The sequence below is a fragment of the Schistocerca gregaria genome, chromosome 11 (assembly GCF_023897955.1).
Source record: "Schistocerca gregaria isolate iqSchGreg1 chromosome 11, iqSchGreg1.2, whole genome shotgun sequence".
Lineage (NCBI taxonomy): Eukaryota > Metazoa > Arthropoda > Insecta > Orthoptera > Acrididae > Schistocerca > Schistocerca gregaria.
The window spans coordinates 82,334,157-82,354,214 of NC_064930.1; the positions used below are offsets into that span (position 1 = coordinate 82,334,157).

At 37.7% G+C, this 20,058-nt stretch overlaps 1 protein-coding gene across 2 annotated transcripts in view; it reads right to left on the minus strand.

Moving 5' to 3' along the window:
• LOC126295330 (uncharacterized) overlaps positions 1 to 20,058 on the minus strand; it is a 50,905-nt gene that overhangs the window by 18,088 nt on the left and 12,759 nt on the right. For both annotated transcript variants that reach the window (XM_049987797.1, XM_049987798.1), the window contains exons 3-4: positions 16,779 to 16,916; positions 9,265 to 9,381 (exon numbers count right to left, since the gene is read on the minus strand). In XM_049987797.1, the coding sequence (XP_049843754.1) occupies positions 9,265 to 9,381; positions 16,779 to 16,916 (255 nt within the window). The remainder of the gene's footprint in view (positions 1 to 9,264; positions 9,382 to 16,778; positions 16,917 to 20,058) is intronic.

Here is a 20,058-nt window from a genome sequence, read left to right on the forward strand (position 1 = left end):
TAGGTCCTAATTAATATCTGGGGAAATATGGTTTATTTATTAACACATTAGGTTCCAAAATGCTTAGCAAAATGTTCATTGACACTTGTCAATGGAAATAATGGAAAGTACTAAGTGCTGATGGGGGTATTATAGAATCTAGACATTTTTCAACCAATAGTAAACATAAACTATAAATAAAACAGAGGACGTATATCATGCACTCTAACGTAAATGGATTAAATGCTGAATACTGAGGTGACAAAAGCTTTAAAACAGATGAACAACATATTTATTGTATGAATTTAAAAATGTTAAAGTAATTTGTTTACATGAACACTGGCTTAGTGAAGGTACAATAAAAATCTTAAAAACATTTACCAGCCTTTGTAGGAAAGATAAGTCAGGAGGAGGTTCATTCTGCTTTAGTTTACCATGTACTAAATGTTCAAATGAAGAGAGTATTTTTTAGGGTTGATACATCAAGTTAAAGAACCTATATGTTGTTATAGCGCTTAATTTATAGAATACCAGGGAAAGTTACAACCAAGCATTTCCATTGTAAATTTCAGTTTTTTCTAGAACAACGCATTAATGAAAGAAAGAAAAAATATTAATTTCTGCTGATTTCAACATCAATGTGTTAACTGAAAACTATGAGGCACCTAAATTCATTGACTTAATAACAAAATATGGTTTCAAATTAAGTTTTTCTGAATCTAAAAGAGAAAATGCTCAGTCAGCAACATGTACCGACAATATTTTAACAAACTATATTTATGAAGAGGTGCATAAATTTTGTTTGGATTTGGGAATTTCTGATCATTCAGAATTATTCATTGAGCATCACAGATCAAATAAGGCAGTTCCACATTAAAAAGTCTACATTGAAAGGAACTTTAATTAGAAAAACATAATTTTATTTCACATCAAGCTGAATGAGACAGAATGATAACTTGACCAAAACATCTCAAGCATTGCAAATTATTAAGCCTTTTTAAATAGTTTTTTAATGTCTTCAATGAAACATTTCCACCTAATTTGTTTTAATAAAGTGATAAAAAATTGGAATGGGTCACAAAATGTATAACAATTTCTAGTTCTTAATAAATATTACTCTAGGCATCACACAAAACATTTTTAACAAGAATTCAATGCCCCTTTCTTTAGTTAACAAAATGGCATTAAATATCTATGCCATGTGGCCATTTAAGTTTCTTTTTAGAGAGGGACCACAGCAGAGTTAAAAACATTAACACTGATGACGACAGTTATTTTGCGCTGATGGTAATGGAAACTGTCACCAGACCGAAAGGTAGTTTGAACACCAAAGTGTTTTATCAGGCACAGTCCTATCAGAGATGGTACAGCTTTGCCTTATGCCAAGATCTGAAGTTACCCAGCTAGTTACAGGGGAATCCACAGTTTAACACAGACTTTCAACTGTGCTGCAACTTGGGATATTTCATATACAAAAATCACTGTCCAAAATGAAACATACAATTAAAAAAAAAAAAAAAAAAAATTTGAATGAACAGGACACTAAACTACAGACCACTGGATTTGCAGTTAGGTACTCGTCCATCTAACTACATTGATGATGACTGTTTGACATTATTTACCATCCCTTCCTCCGTCTAAAAGTCAATCTTTGCTATTATAGGTACGACTCCATTTTGTTCTTGCCACCCATTGCCTGTCACACTCCACTATGCTGTCTTCAGTTTGAAGACTCGTGTGATGGATATCTTCCTACTAGTCTATCCAATGCAAGCCTCTTTAACTCCAAATAATTACTGAAACTTACATCCTTCTGCACCTACTTACTGTATTCATCTCTTGGTATGCTACAATTTTTACCCCCCACAATTCCTTCGAATACTAAATTGGTGATCCCTTAACGTCTCAGTATGTGTCCTACCAACCGATCTATTCTTCTATTCATGCTGTGCCACAAATTTCTTTTCACACTAATTCTATTCCGTACTTCCTCATTGGTTACATGATCTAACCACCTAATCTTTGGCATTTTTCTGATGCGACATAACTCAAAAGCTTCTATTCCCTTCTTGTCTAAACTGTTTCACTTTCACACATGGCTGCACTTCATATGAACAAATACTTCCTAACACTTAAATCTATATTCGATTATTTGATGTTAACATATTTCACTTCTTCAGAAATGCTTTTCTTGACATTGCGAGTCTACGTTTTATATCACCTCTACTTCGATCATCATCAGTTATTATTTTAAGTGTTGTTTCCTAAATTAATTCCCTCAGCATCAACTGATTTAATTCAACTACATTCCGTTATCCTTGTTTAGCTTTTGCGGATGTTTATCTTGTATCATCCTTTCAAGATACTGTCCTTTCTATTCAACTTCTCTTCCACGATCTCGGCAAACCCCCAAGTTTTTATTTCTTCCCCTTGAACTGTAACTCCTACTCCATTTTTTTTCGTTTCCTTATTGTTTGCTAAATGTACAACTGAATAACAATGGCGATAGGCTACAATCGTGTCTCACTCCCTTCTCAACCACTGCTTAACTTTTTTCAACTCTAATTCCTGTCAATATCAATGGAAAAATGAAATGTATTGTAATATCTGTGTAATGCAGGTTTTTCATATCTCTGCCATATGTGTACAACTGAATCTTTGGACAGTAGAACAGAGGGTCCTCATCTCTCACAAAAACCGAACCTATTTTGTGTGTGGAACCACATTTTTGTTATTCTTATGCACTTTTTAGTCTGTTTTAAATAAATAATCTTAACAGGTTATGGGGCCCATACTGTGTGTGAACAGCCACAAAGTAACTGTTTTTGCTCATGACTAAAATAACATGAATTTGCCCATTGTTTGCGTGTTCGACGAAAATGGCAGCCGGTGTTGGTGAATACAAAATACAAATGGAAAAACTCTAAGCACCTGAAGGCTAGCTGAAGTGGAAATGTTACATGTCAAAGGTGTTGCGAACATATGTGCTCGAAGACATTGTAAATGGTACGTACGAGTGTCCTGAATTGCCACATGATGCGTCCGCAGAGAAATAGTAGGCACATCAGCAGTGGTTGAAAGATGATGCGAAAGCAACAATTTTACTAGCATGTATGTTAGTAAAATCCGATGCCGAGCTCGTGTTTACATGCACCCATGCAACTGAAATTTGGGATAAGTTACATACATAATTCTAACAAAGCAGTACACAACGTCTGAACACGTTGATAGCAGCATTTTTTCATGTTCAAAGTGATGCCAAAGAGAACATTATCACACACATCGCAAAATTGCAGAAGCACAATGAAAAGAATTTTAAATGGCCAAATTCTCTCCACACTAGGCAAAGAATATGACAATTTCAAGGATCTGTGGGACACGATTACATATATATATTAAAAAAAAGTGAGAATCTTTTGATTGAAAAATTGTGCACAATTGAATTGCATGATTAAAGCATGGTTGAACTAGCTGTGTTTGTTACATGCAGTTTTCCTAAAAAGAAAATTTAGCAAAACAAGTGATGACATCAGTGGCAAAAAATTGAAAAAGAATATTGAACATGCAAAACAAAGATTTCCTCGTCACAAATGTGACCAGGTATACCACTGGGAAGCAGAGTATCCAACGAAAAAGACAGATAACATTCACATCAATCATTCTGAAAAGAACATGGAAGCGAATGTTGCATTTTTGTCACGTTTCTAGTGCTTCAGCAGAAAGCTGTGTTGGAATCAACAGTTTATACTGTGACAGTGGTGCCACAAATCACACCTCTGGAAATAAACAACAATTCATATCATATAGGAAATTTGCCATCCCTGAAATGATTTCTATTGCGAAAAGAGGTGCAAGCATGTTGGCTCAGGGACAGAGAACTGTGAAAATTCAAACGCAGTTGAATAACACCATGAAAACTGGTGAATTGGAAGAAGTACTTTATGTTCCTGAAACAAGTGCTCATTTGTTATCTGTCAAAGCAGCTGTGCGAAGAGGTTTCTGCACTAGACTTTATGACAAAAGTGTCGAAACTGAAGGCAAAGTGACTGGGCAAACAATGATGACTGGTCATGTCAGCCGTGATCTCTATGTTCTTGGCATAGGTGTCGTTAAACCAGAAGAGTCAGCTCAAGTGAATTTGGTGACATCGTCAGGTACGCTGCAAGTTCGCCAAGAGAGATTTGGACATCAACACAAACAACATTTGAAATGCATCTTTAAGCAGATGAACATCAATGTGGATGGGTGCGCAAAGAATTCTGTGACAGATGTGCACTCAAAAAAGTGCATAGACTCCCAAACAGGAATAGAATGAACTGACCAATGGTTACAGGTGAACAAATCCATGTTGACGTAAATGGACCTATCTACAGAGTCTCTCAAAAAAGCTCGCTATTACATATATTCGAAAGATGATTTTAGCAAGTTCTGTAAAGTTTTCTTTCTTAGGCAGAAAAGCACAGTCAGCTCAGTCCTGGAACATTCTTGAATGAATCCAAGACGAATGGTCATGCCGTCAAACAGTTCTGGTGTGATGGAGGAAGAGAGCTCAAGAACAAGAAAGTGTCTGTTGCAGAAAGAGAAAACCACACTACTGCGGAGTTCTATGTTGACTATATATATATATAAACTTCCATATAGGAAAAATATATTAAAAAACAAAGATTCCAAGACTTACCAAGCGGCATAGCGCCGGTAGACAGGCACAATAAAATAACAGACGTACGTGTGTGTGTGTGTGTGTGTGTGTGTGTGTGTGTGTGTGTGTGTGTGTGTGTGTGTGTGTGTGTGTGTGTGTGTGTGTAAGTAACCATGTTTTTGCAGATCTTATGCACTTTGTAGTGTGTTTTAAATAAATAATTTTAACAATTCCTACTTCAAATTTTCATTTCACTTTCTTATTGTTAGCTAAATGTACAACTGAATAACACTGGTGATAGGCTTCAACCCTGTCTCACTCGCTTCTCAACCACTGCTTCACTTTCTTACCCCTCAACTCTCTTAACTGCCACCTGACAGCTGTAGAAGGTGTAAATAGCCTTTCACTCCATGTATTTTACTCCTTCAGAATTTCAAAGAGTATTCCACTCAAACATTGTCGAAAGCTTTCTTGAAGGCCTCAAATGCTATAAATGTAAATTTTCCTTCTCTTAATCTATCTCCTAAGGTAAGTCTTGGGGTCAGAATTGCCTCATATGTTCCCACATTCTTGTGTTATCCCAGGATTTCTACTAGGCCTCATCTTTCTTGCTATTGATCCTCTGATGCCATCACTATTTCATCTCTAGAAGGCACCCATTCATTGTGTACTGCATTTCTTTCCCCTATTCTAGTCATTCCTTATCTAATTCTCCCTCTGAAACTCAACAAATTCAGATTCATTCTATCTATCCAGGTCCCGCCCCCTTAATTTTGCACCTTTGTACGATTTCTTTATTTTTAATCTACATCTTTATGCATATGTTTTTGTCATAAGAGAAGATAATGAGAGAGCTACAGTACTACCTATTAACAAATATAGGTGTATTTACTAAAAACTTTCATCATTATATGAAATGTTCACCGAGTACAGCTCACCATTCAACACTTTCATGTGATGGCAGTTTATTATCGGAAAGCTTTTCCAGAGAGAGATTAATTTCCAGGGAATTGCTGACATAACATGTGCATGTAAGTGCTAGGATGTAGTCAGTGTGTGACAATGAAGTTTTCAACTTATTTCCGCCATTAACAAGTAGTATGTCATTATACATAAGACGATGATAAAAATGAAAATCTTAATATCATCAACTGCACATAGATGAGCCAAACCCATACTTCAAGAAAACAGAGAAAATCAAAACAGCTGTGAAATAAAACTTACAAGTAGCATTTTACTTCTGGAGTTGTCATTTGCCCAAGTCACCTGCTGTCCTTTAAATTCGTTAGAGATATTTAAATTTCGAAGGGATATAAGTTCAGTTAAGTCAAAATACTCCCTCTTGCTTTGGCCAGTCAGCTGAATTTAGTTTAGCATTACCTCTTGTTCCTCAATAACCTGTAAAGCCCTAACTCAAGATGTGGCAGCATCAGAACTGTACATTTAGACTGCCTTAAGATGTCAAGAATAAAGAGTTCGGAATAAAAAGTGTGAGAGACAGATCATGTCTTTGCCTCTACTGTTCAATCTGTACACCAAAGAAGCAATGATGGAAATGAAAGAAAGGTTCAGGTGTGGAATTAAAATTCAAGGTGAAAAGATATCAGTGATAAGATTCGCTGATGACATTGCTATCCTCAGTGAAAGTGAAGAATGATATTTGGTTTGTTGGGCACTCAACAGAGTCATTATCAGCACCCGTACAAATTCCCAGTCTTTTCAGTGTCCAGTCTCGCCATTTTCCAGAATGATGAGGACAACACAAACACCCAGTCCCCGATGGAGGAAAGCCCCGATCCAGCCGGGAATTGAACCCAGGACCCCATGATCCAGAGGCAGCAATGCTAACCATTAGACCAAAATCTATGCATGAAAGTGAAGAAGAATTACACATCTGTTGAAGGGAATGAACAGTCTGATGACTACAGTACAAGGATTAGGAGCAAATCGAAGAAAGACTAAAGTAATGAGTAGTAATACAAATTAGAAAGGCAAGAAACTTAACATAACAATTAGTGATCAAGAAGTAGAGGAATTCTTCTACCTAGGCAGAAAAAAGCCCATGATGGATGGAGCAAGGAGAACACAAAAAGACAACTAGCACTGACAAAAATGGCACACCTGCCAAAAAAAGTGTACTAATATCAAATAGACCTTAATTTGAGGAAGAAATTTGTGAGACTAAATTTGCAGCACAGCATTGTATGCTAGTGAAAAATGGACTGTGGGAAAACTGGAACAGAAGAGAATCGAAGGATTTGAGAAGTGGTGCTACAGGTGATTGTTGAAAATTAGGTGAACTGATAAAGTAAAGAACAATGAGATTCTCAGCAGAATCACCAAGTGAAAAGAATATATGGAAAACAGTGACAAGAAGAAGGGACTGGATGGTAGGACATTTGTTAAGACATCAGGGAGTAGCTTCCATGGCACTAGAGGGAACAGTAGATTGTAGAAACTATAGAGGAAGACAGATTGAAATACATGCAATAAATGAGGATGCAGGTTGGAACTTGTATTATGAAAGTGAAAGGTTTCTAACAGAATGACATGTCATTTTCAACATTACTTTTGTTTTAGTACTATAATTACAACAATGGTGACCCTAGACAAAACACTGGCACCCACAATTCTGCAAAGAAATCTGACGAACTAGAAAACTACTTAGTATGTTTGAGACAGCTACAGAAGCCACAGTTTTGAAACCAGGCAAAGAATGAATTAGGAATGATAACTATTGAACCCCCCCCCCCCCCCCCCCCCACCTCTCTACTTGTAATGACACAAATTATGGAAGAGGCATCCAAGATGCCAACCATTTATAAAATAATGTGTTGAGCAGGCTGGTCCATAAAAGTATTTGGAGTTGCTGTAATTAGGTGCTAATGTAATTATGTGCTAATACAATATAGGTGGAATGTGGACCGGAGAAGTCGTTGAAATTGGCTGTAGGTTTAGTGTATGTTACTGCTGTTTACAACAAAGCATGAAGAGAAGGCCTGATTCTCAAGTTCATTTATGTCATAACCTAGTAATTTTACTCAAAAAGATGCACTGACTGATGTTTTTCACTTTTCTGTATAGAAGAACTAGCACATGGGGCAAGAGCCTGAAGGATATTTTGCCTCAAGGACCAAACCTGGCTTGAATTCTGTAGAATTAGTATATCTGAGACATACCAATTACTGACTCTATAGACAAATCCAGTATGCAGGTAACCTGGTATTAAAACACCAGAACAAATATATTATGCAGTGTGAGAATACATCATCAAATGACCTTACCACAATGAATGAGAAAAATGGAGACTCCAGCCAAATCTAAGTAAAACATTTCTCTGCTTTTGCACCTCCATAATAAATGAGTTATACACAAAGTTATATTTCCTACTTGATAGGATAAAAGTGTCATGAGACTAGTTTGCTCATTGTCTAGGTGTTATCTTCTATCTGAGAACACGACAAACAAGTTTAAATTAGGAGGAAATCTATTAGACAAAATATGAGAAATCAATTGGGCAGCAAATGCAGTTATGACACAGATGCTGCAATTTCTCTTGCATATTCTGATGCTGAATACTGTGGAAAATAACCTGCATACACACAAGAAATGATTAGTGTATGACTGAATGCAGCTATGACAACCATTACTGGTAGTGGCAGTTTAACTCCTAACGAATGTTTGCCTGAATTATGCAATACCTGCTTCTCCAGAGCTTACAAATTTTTAACAACACAGCACCATAAGAATGTAACTATATGCCCAAAGTCATACAGCTAAATTGGATCAATACTCAGCATATCACTCAAGAGGCTAGCAAATAGAAATGGGACAATAGAGATGTGACCCTAGCAGTCTTGTAGTGAAAGTGCTGCACATGAATGAATTGGAGGAACGCAGGCATTCAAGGGTAGCCTTTAAAATTTTACAAAAACAATGAAGGTAAAACATTTTTGGTACATTTTTATTGTTTCAAGACATTCACCTTTGAAATTTATACTCTTTTTCATGTGATAAAAGCAATTCTGAAATATTTTTTCACTATCATGTAGAAGCACTGGTTTAGAAAGATTAACAGTTTATTGAGGTGGTGAAAATCCTGGTCCATGCATGTTTAGTCTGAATGCAGCATTAACTCCTTTTACAATGTTATACAATATTCCTCAAACCAACTGAACAGTATTTTCTGAAACTGACTGATTGTCAAAAGCTGAAAGAAGCAATTCGAGCCATTCTTGTCGAGTTAGGCCTTTGAAAAAAATCTTAAGAAAATATATGATGAAAACCTTCAGAACACTTTCTTTAAAACTACTTTGCCAGTTTTTCGGCTACTATTGTTTTAACAATTACAAATGATAAATTTTAAAAAAGCAATAATGTCACACCTGAAATGACTATCTAGGAGTCATTTGTAAAACCATGAAAGGCAACCCTTATATTGTGCAGAACTGTTCAGTCCCTGTATTTACATGGGATGTGAAAAACTTTAAGCCACATGAAATGCTTCCCTTTCATTGAATTATTTAGACATTTGTTAGTAAATACCTGTTTATAAATATATTCTACAATTCCATATGATAACACTAAAATAACGAACTTGGAAACTGAAGATCCATTTGTTACACATGAGGCCAACATATTCTTACCAGGACAGGAGTATCTGTGATGGCAGGCTTTGGAAACTCTTGTCTATCATCTACCCCAGCAGAATCTTCCACAGGGGCCTCAGCATTGTCACTGTTGAGCTCCAATGGGCTTTCCACCTGCAAGATACCATGGTAATACAGTGCTACATCACTCATAGCAGCCTCCTTGATGAGGGTGTACATTGCCTAGAATGAGATACCATGGTCAACAGTTTTTCTTTCTCTTCTTTAAAAGAAGTGCTAATGAAGGTATCACACAAGTGAGGCTTCAACTAACATTGTTGAAGCAACTTTACTGCTTTGTGCAGTTTTCATATTTTATTTATTTTTACATCACTATCAGGAAAAGATTGCTTACCACTGTACTTTAAAAAAAAAAAAAAATAAATAAATAAAAAAATAAAAAAAATAAAAAAATTTGTGATGCTCATTGAAGTCATTCTCATGCTGTTGCTTCTATTATAGGTAACTTCTATTGTTTATATACCTTGTGTTTATAAGGTAGCACTAATAAATATGTAATTCAGTTTTGATACCTGGAGCAGAAAAACATATTGGTTGACGCAGCAGCTGCGCAGTTGTGTAGTGAGTACATTCACATGTTAACATGGAGGTAGAGTTCGCTTTGCACAATCCTGAAAATCTTATCAATTTCCTAAGCAGTTTCAGAGTTAGTTTAATACATTCTGTAAAACAAACACAAAACACAGAGAACAAAAGCACATACGGACAAATCACAACAATTATGTCAAAAACCTGCATTGTCTGCAATTGACAGGTAACAGTAAGCTACAGTAGCAACTTGCATACACATATGCAGTCTCAGACAAGTGTGTGTGTGTGTGTGTGTGTGTGTGTGTGTGTGTGTGTGTGTGTGCGCCCCCCCCCTCCTTTTGCTGACAAAGGCCTTAATGGCCGAAAGCTACAATTGTGTGAAACTTTTTATTTGGCCTATATATCTCTGGTATATGGCGAGTAGCAACTTTCCTTCTCTAATAGAGTAATATGACAACTGTGTATGCAACAGGAGATGCGAGCAAACTTGTGGTCTGACTGGGTTGTTGCTATGCTAGCAATCCTGTAAACAACCAGCTGCCAGTTATTTTGTTATTCTGATCGAGGTAAAGTGATCCTAAGACCTCACATTTGGTTTTGAAATAAAGTACTGGTTTCACAGTTCACTGCTATTTGTCTTTTCATGTAATACAATGTTCTTGACTGTGCATTTACAGACCATTCTTTCTCCATCTTGAAAATCAAAGCACTGTTTGTGAACTCACATAGGAAAAATTTTACTTTTTAAGATTTACCAAAGTAGTAAAATCAAGCATTATAATGTTAGACACAAAAATAAAGTTTATAGCAAGGCACTACAATGACAAATCTCAGGTGCTTAGAGTCAAAAGTTTTGAAATTAAGGATATTCTTGTTTAATACCAGTCTCAGAGAAACTAGCAATCTTCATTTTCTCAAATTTGGAGAAAATATGGTGTGTATCATAAGAAAATGAAATTTCATACTTTTTACTTATTCTATGGGTACCTAAAATAAAAAGATAATAAACATCTGACACTATGAGGTCCAAACCTTCGGCTGACTTGAATTGGACTGACCCTTTATTCATATGTAGTCAAATATTTTCACAAGCTATGCAGTTCCTCCCCCTCCTCCACTATACAAAGTGTAGGCCACACTTTGGACCTTCCCTCACTCATATGGGCACCTAATAATAAGAGTAATTAGACTGAATTTCGGGGACAGACACAGCACAAAGAGAGAAAGATTAGAGATTAGCTTTCCGTTTCATAGATCCGTGCTGAAGAGATCCTCGTGAATGTGGAACATGTCAATATTATTATTATTATTATTATTATTATTATTATTATTATTATTATTTATTATTATTATTATTATTATTATTATTATTTCTTTCCTTTCTCAGACGTTTTGTCTGGTTAAAAATGGAAAGTGACGTGGACCTTGACAAAGCGTGACTTCCTTTTAACTATGCGGTATATGTTACATTGCATTTAGGAACTTTCGGGTAATTGAACACGTATCAATAATTACAGATTTCTGTAGTTGTATATATATGTTTGGATGTAGCTGTATTGCGCTGATGTACTTGTGGATATTGTGTGGTATGACTCCTGTAGTTGATAGTATAATTGGTACAACGTCAACTTTATCCTGATGCCACATGTCCTCGACTTCCTCAGCCAGTTGGATGTATTTTTCAATTTTTTCTCCTGTATATTTGTTGTATTGGGTATGGATATTTCAATTAGTTGTGTTAATTTCTTCTTTTTATTGGTGAGTATGATGTCAGGTTTGTTATGTGGTGGTGTTTTATCTGTTATAATGGTTCTGTTCCAGTATTATTTGTATTCATCATTCTCCAGTACATTTTGTGGAGCATACTTGTATGTGGGAACGTGTTGTTTTTATTAGTTTATGTTGTATGGCAAGTTGTTCTATTATTTTTGCTACATTGTCATGTCTTCTGGGGTATTCTGTATTTGCTAGTATTGTACATCCGTTTGTGATGTGATCTACTGTTTCTATTTGTTATTTGCAAAGTCTGCATTTATCTGTTGTGGTATTGGGATCTTTAGTAATATGATTGCTGTAATATCTCATGTTTATTGTTTGATCCTGTATTGCAATAATGAATCCTTCCGTCTCACTGTATATATTGCCTTTTCTTAGCCATGTGTTGGATGCGTCTTGATCAATGTGTGGCTGTTTTAGATGATGCGGGTGCTTGCCATGTAGTGTTTTCTTTTTCCAATTTACTTTCTACGTATCTGTTGATGTTATGTGATCTAAAGGGTTGTAGAAGTGGTTATGAAATTGCAGTGGTGTAGCCGATTTATTCGTATGAGTGATTGCTTTGTGTATTTTGCTAGTTTCTGCTCATTCTATGAAAATTTTCTTAAATTATCTACCTTTCCATAATGTAGGTTTTTTATGTCAATAAATCCCCTTCCTCCTTCCTTTCCGCTTAATGTGAATCTTTCTGTTGCTGAATGTATGTGATGTATTCTATATTTGTGGCATTCTGATCGTGTGAGTGTATTGAGTGCTTCTAAGTCTGTGTTACTCCATTTAACTAATCCAAATGAGTAGGTCAATATTGGTATAGCATAAGTATTTATAGCTTTTGTCTTGTTTCTTGCTGTCAATTCTGTTTTCAGTATTTTTGTTAGTCTTTGTCTATATTTTTCTTTTAGTTCTTTAATATTTGTATTATCTATTACTGTTTTTTGTCTGTATCCTAGATATTTATAGGCATCTGTTTTTTCCATCGCTTCTATGCAGTTGCTGTTGTTATCCAATACAGAATCTTCTTGTTTAGTGTGTTTTCCCTTGACTATGCTATTTTTCTTGCATTTGTCCGTTCCAAAAGTCATATTTATATCATTGCTGAATACTTCTGTTATCTTTAGTAATTGGTTGAGTTGTTGATTTGTTGCTGCCAGTAGTTTTAGATCATCCATGTATAGCAAATATGTGATTTTGTGTTGGTATGTTCCAGTGATATTGTATCCATAATTTGTATTATTTAGCATGTTGGATAGTGAGTTCAGAGCAAGGCAGAACCAGAAAGGACTTAATGAGTCTCCTTGGTATATTCCACGCTTAATCTGTATTGGCTGTGATGTGGTGATATTTGAATTTGCTTGGATATTAAGTACGGTTTTCCAATTTTTCATTACTATGTTTAGGAACTGTATCAATTTAGGATCTACTTTGTATGTTTCCAATATTTGTAGTAACTTTGAGTGGGGTACACTATCGAAAGCTTTTTGGTAATCAATGTATGCGTAGTGTAGCGACCTTTGTTTAGTTTTAGCTTGATATGTCACCTCTGCATCTATTATCAGTTGCTCTTTACATCCTCATGCTCCTTTGCAACAGCCTTTTTGTTCTTCATTTATAATTTTGTTCTGTGTTGTATGTGTCATTAATTTTTGTGTAATGACTGTTAATATTTTGTATATTGTTGGTAGGCATGCTATGGGGCGATATTTACCTGGGTTTGCTGTGTCTGCTTGATTTTTAGGTTTCAGAAAAGTTATTCCATGTGTAAGTGTATCAGAGAATGTGTATGGGTCTGCAATGTAACTGTTAAATAATTTAGGAATGGATGTTAAACAATTTAGTTAGATGTGAATGTGTTGAGGTGAACTTCTTTAGCCAGAAATTTGCTATTTTATCTTTTCCCGGGGCTTTCCAACTGTGAGTAGAATTAATTGCTTGGGTGACTTCATGTTGCAAACTTATCACTTCAGGCATTTGTGGTATCATCTTGTATGTGTGTGTTTCTGCTTGTATCCACCGCGCATGCCTGTTATGTTGTACTGGGTTTGACTGTATGTTGCTCCAGAAGTGTTCCATGTCTGTTATGTTTGGTGGATTGTCTATTTTAATGTGTGTGTTATATATTGTCTGGTAAAAATTCTTTTGGTTTGTGTTGAATGTTTGGTTTTGTTTCCTTCTATTTTCTATCTTCTAAGTCGTTTGGCCAATGCTTGTAATTTCTGCTTCTTTGCACCTGATTGCCCTATTGCTTCTTGTTGTGAGATGTTACCTAACCTTTATTGTTTTTTTGTCTGATATTTCATTTCTTATAAATTGTGTTAGCTGTCCAAAGTCTGTTCTCAGTTTTTCTATTCTGATCTGTAGCCTGTGTTGCCATGCTGGTTTTGTGGATTTTTTCTGTGTGTTGGTTGGTTCTGATCTCTGCCTAGTGTGTATATTTAGTGTAGTGAGTGCTCCTATATAAACCAGTGGTTGTAACTCTTCCATAGTTGTATTTTGATTTATTTTGTTGTATATGATTGTGTTGATAGTAGTAGTTTCGACTTGTGGGTTATTTGATGGTCTATGCAAGAATGGTCTAATTTCTGTATTTGTGTCTTTCTATTCTCTCTCTGTCAGCTGAAATTTTTCTTCTATATCTAACATGTATATCACTTCGTGTTCTATTCGTGCTTGTTCTGGTGACTGTCTTAAGATTTTGTTTTCGTCTGTTTGTTTAATTGATGCGTGTTGTTCTTTGTTTGTTTGGTCTGGGATGTTTGGGTCCACTACTGTATATTCTTCTTATGATTGCACATTATTTTGTTCCCGTATTTATTGTACTTGTTGTTTGATGTTTTCTAATTCTGACTGGGGTATCCTGTTATTTTTTATTATTACACGGACCTGATTGGCTAGTCGTCGTTTTGTTATAAATTTTAATTCTGGGAATCTGGTAATAAATGTTGTGTATACTTGTGATCTGTATCCAGTTTTGTTGATTCCTAAGTTTGTTGCTTGGTAATAACAGAACATGAGGTGTCATCTGACCATTTCATCCTCTGTCTTTGTTTTCCTTCTAGGGTGGTTGCAGGAAGCATATCCTACAAAACACCTCTATTTGGATTTAAATCATTTTCCGTGTGGCTAGCAGTGTCGTTACCATTGTGGATGGGCATAGGGTTCAAGCGGCGTCCCCGACCATGACAGCCCTTGTCCGAGGCTTCATTAGTTCTGCCCTGAACCAACTAATCACACTAAAAAGGGGGTTAGCCCTATTAGTGGTTTGTTCTTCTCGTCGCCTTTTACGACTGGCAGAAAATACCGGAAGCCTATTCTTTACCCGTGCCTCCACAGGGTTTATTATTATTATTATTATTTAAAGCTGAAATAACGATACTAATAGTATAAATATATACAATACATCATTTGTTTCTATTAAAAAATTCGTCAATGGAGTTGGCCACTAGTAAGTCTTTCAGGCTCCTTTTAAACTGTTCTTTATTTGTAACTAAGTTTTTTTATGTTTGCTGGCAAATTTTTGAAGATGAGTGTTCCTGAGTAGTGGACCCCTTTTTGAACTAAAGTAAGTGCTTTTAAGTCCTTGTGCAGATCATTTTTGTACCTGGTATTGTATGTATGAACTGAGCTGTTTGTTGGAAAAAGGGATATATTATTTAGGACAAATTTCATCAAGGAGTAAATATACTGACAGGCAGTAGTTAGTATACCCAGTTCTTTGAAGAGCTTTCTACAGGAAGCCCGTGAATTTACTCAACAAATAATACATATTACACGCTTTTGGACTCTGAAAACTTTTATTTGACTTGAAGAGTTACCCCAAAATATTATACCATATGACATTATGGAATGAAAGTAGGCTAAGTATGCAAGCTTTTTCATTTTTATGTCACCTATGTCTGCTAACACTCGAATTGCAAATACAGATTTGTTAAGGCATTTCTGCAGTTCTGTGGTGTGCTCCTCCCAACTGAATTTATTATCAAGTTGTAATCCCAGGAATTTAAGACTGCCAGCCTCTTCTAGCTGCTCTTCTTCATACTTTATGCATATGCTGGGTAGAAACCTCTTAAGGTTCTGAATTGCATATAGCGAGTCTTTTCAAAGTTTAATGTCAGTTGGCTTTAAACCATTTATTAATATCCATGAAAATATCATTAGCAGATATTAACTTCTTCCCATTCAGATGATGACTCATGACTTAATTCACTAGTCCCTTGCACTGACACCCTTTGTTTCCTGTTAGCGAGGTATGACTTGAACCATTTTGCAGCACTGCCCGTGACAACCTAGAATTCTAATTTATTTAGAAGGATGTTGTGGTTCACACAATCGAATGCCTTTGACAAATCACAGTAAATACCTGCTGCTTGTAACTTGTTATTTAATGCATTAAGTACATTTTCACTGTACGTGTAAATAGCCTTCTCAATAACAGAGCCCTTCAGAAAGCCAAACTGAGTTCTTGATAATACATTATTTGTGGTCAGACGGTTGAGCAGCTGCCTGTACATTACTTTTTCTAAAATTTTTGAGAATGCTGGCAAACGTGAAATTGGTCTGTAGTTTGATGATATCTCTTTATCCCCTTTCTTGAATAGAGGCTTAACATCTGCATATTTTAGCCAGTCAGGAAATGTCCCAGTTATAATTGACTGGTTACACAAGTAACTTAGAATTGTACTAAACTCGCAAGACCGTGCCTTAACTAACTTTGTTGATATTTCATCGTAACCACTAGAATGCTTTGTTTGTAAAGATTTTACTGTGGATGTTTCTTTAGGTGAAGTGAGTGACAATCATGTAACTGAAGCTATTTGTAAAAGTTAGTTTCAGATGTTCAAGGGCATTATTTACTGAACCTGACAGCCCCATTCTATCAGTAACGGATATAAAATACTTGTTAAATAGATTTGCCACACTATGCCCATCGGTTACTAATGAGCACTATTATCTCCTATATGATTTCTGCACCTGGTTTGAAAAGCAGTTCCTTCAGACATGTCGAGACAGCAAGATGGTCCACATGTAGCATGTACCATTGCAATCTTTCATAAGGAAGAAAATTTTGGCATGTTGTTTACTTTTCTGATTCAACACACAAAAATTCTGCCAATTCGCATTATGATGGTTTAAGTTTAAGGCAGGTAACAGCTGTGTTATAAATATTCAACTTTCGTTTCACTCACCAAAATAGGAGTTCTTGATATGCCAGCAGTGGCGGACCTGGGATCATTCAAGAGCCTTCTATGGTGGTGGGAATCATCCGTTGTCACTTCGTCTGTCTCATCAGACACATGGCTGTCTGCACTTGATTTGAACAGCACCTAGAATCCAGATATCATAAGAGTTATTACCAAACTGCTCATAAGAATTGCAGAAAATGGTGAATAAATAATTATTATTTGTCATGTGTATAACAATAATGGAAATTCCTGGATGTAGCAACACATAACATAATGGAAAGGCAAACAATCATCTACAGCAGACTGATGCTTTGACCAAAGAACCCTAAACAGAAAACCGTGTTCACACTAGCCCTTCTTTGGGGTAAAGTACACACATTCCCACACACAACCACTCAAATGTACACTCCCATGACCATAGCCAAATTGATTATTAATGCTTTATTACCGCTGAAAGTAGCCTGAGCTGATAGAGGTAGGGAAGGTTAGCGGTGTACGCGAGGACGGAATAGTGGGAAAGAGGCAGGTCTTTGAACGGATGACCCCATAGTTGCCTGACAAAGTGAAAAAGAGTACAGAGGGTAGAGCAAATGGACATGTAGGGATAGGCAGGGGAGGGGGCGAGAGCGGGAGGGGGCGAGAGCGGGAGGGGGCGAGAGCGTATTCGGTGTAGGAGGTGGGTGGGGAGGGGAAGAGTGGTGGGTGATGAGAGAAGGATGGAGGCAGTACTAGACCCGTCAGAGAGGGAGTGGTAAAGACAGAAGAGAGAAGGTAAGCTGAGGCAGTTAGAACAGGTTAGTGAAGGGATTGGAGAATGAAGGATATGTTGGAGACAGAATTCCCATCTGCGTAGTTCAGATAAACATGTTCTGCAAGGGAGTATCCAAATGGCCTGCATACTGAAGTAGCTGTTGAAGTAATTTGTGTGGTGGTGTGCAGCAACTGGATGATCAAGTTTTCAGTTTACCATAGTTTGATAGTGGCCATTCTTCTGAGTAGACATTTGGTTACTTGTCATGCCCACCTAGAATGCTGTACACTAATTGCGGTATGGCTGGTTTCACAGGTAGCCCTGTCTTTTGTTGGATAGGAAAGGCCTATGAATTGACTGCACAAGGAGGTGGTACATATGTCTTGCACTTGGGCCAACCACAAGGTAAAGCATGCACAATTGGGAATAGGATTGGAAAAAATATGGGCAAAGTTATTGTGTATGTTAAGTGGGCTGCAGAACATTACTCTGGGGGATGAAAGGATGACTGGACTAATGGGGTTAAAGGTACGAGGTCATCGGTCCCTTAATCCTTTTTGTGTCAAGCCAGGAACAGTTCCCAGAGAGGAAGTACATGGAAAAAAGTCCCAATGAATTCTACTGTATCTGAGAATCAAGAAAGCCAAGAGAGAGAGGCAAGTAGAAGGGAAAGAGGGGTGAAGGTGGGAGAATTGTCCCACACAGAACGCAGCTAGAGGTCCCTGGAACACATTATGTGCCTGGAGACATCCTTCTTCATCGAACTAGTGCTTCCACACCCTCGATTACCACAAGAAAATTAGCTCCACGGACAAGATAAAACCTCAGGAAAGAGGGCAATAACAAGTCTGCCAACCAGTGACAGACATAAAAGAGTAAGAAGAATTTAAAAATTGGGAAGGCCAGGAAACATTGCCTCACTAATGAACAGCAGCAGCCATGGGCCCCTTGGGCTGGAGTATGTGACAGGGCACCCCTCTCAAAGCCTCGAGTGGCTGATGTGGCTAATGTGCCCCACATCACAGAGAGGAGAGAAAACCAAATCAGCCACTTTGGCCTCATCCACTAGCACTGAGGTAGCAAATTTGAGGTTTTGCTGTAAGGTGTCCAAATTAAGGTGGTTCAGTAGGATGTGTGTCACCGCAACAGAGGCACCACACTGACAGGGGGGGTGGATGTGGCCATCGGTCATGGGGGTGCACCCGATTTCTTTCTGATAAGAAGCCGGCAGAGGACAGTAGATTCCCTGCAAGATGCATGAAAGGTAGACTGCCTCACAGTCGTGGCCTTCTTTACAGTTCATTTGGGGGGTGGGACAGTGAAGGAGGGGGGGGGGGGGGGGGAGGAGCACCAGGGCACACCAATTTGCATTTCAAGCCTCCAATAAGTATTGGCATAGAGTTGACTGACGGTCCAGTTCTATTACCTCCCCCCCCCCCCCCCACCCCCCACTCCATCCGAGAAGTCGGTATCTTTGTAGCCAACTTGTCCAACCTGTCCGCATGTTCACCCCCCTGGGATCCCTGTGTGACCAGGAGTTCACATAAAGATGATAGACTGTCCAGTGTGGAGGTGGTCATACATGAGACCCTGGATAGTCACAACGAACGAGTGTCTAGAGTACCACTGGCCGACAGCCTGAAGACTAATTGAGAAGTCACTGACAATTAAGAATGGCTTGCCAATCCAAGAACGAAGATGGCTGAAGGCTCGAACAATGGTCACCAATTATGCCGTGAACATACTACATCCATTCAGGAAGTAGCATAATTCACTGCATTTTGCATGTGTATAGGCAAAACATATTGATCTGTTGACCACAGATCCCTCAGTGTATACCATGTTTAAGCCTGGAAATACAAGTACGTCCAGGAACAGGCAGCGAAACTGCGTAAGGTCAAGTGAGTCTTTCAGTTCAAAGGTGAGGTCAAGGCAGAACCAAGGTTGGAGTACACATCGTGGGGATGCATGCAATTTCTTTCTGAAAAGATGCGACAGTGGGGAAAGATGGAGTTCATGGGGAGGGGGGTTGGGTTGTTTGGGGAAGGAGACCACACAGCGAGGTCATCAGTATCATCGGATTAGGGAAAGATGGGGAAGGAAGTCGGCCGTGCCCTTTCAAAGGAACCATCCTGGCATTTGCCTGGAGCGATTTATGGAAATCACGGAAAACCTAAATCAGGAAGGCCAGACGCGGGATTGAACCGTTGTCCTCCCGAATGCAAGTCCAGTGTCAAGATGGAGTTCAGAGCAGAGGCTGTATATGAATTGCAATCGTGACTCTAGACCTCAGCCTCTGTTGTGGGAGAAGACATGGTGGTTCGGATGTTACATTGGCCATCCAGTGACAATGTGAGCATTTGGCTGTGGATGCAGTCTGGCCCTGGAGCTTGTCAGGGTAAAGGCCTGGTGCACTGAGAAATTCCCACACACTGAATGAAACACTATAAGGCTCCAGGTGATGTGTGGTAAATGGTAAGTGAAGACACTCTACCTGATATTTGAGGACACAAAGTACAAGCTGATAATTCT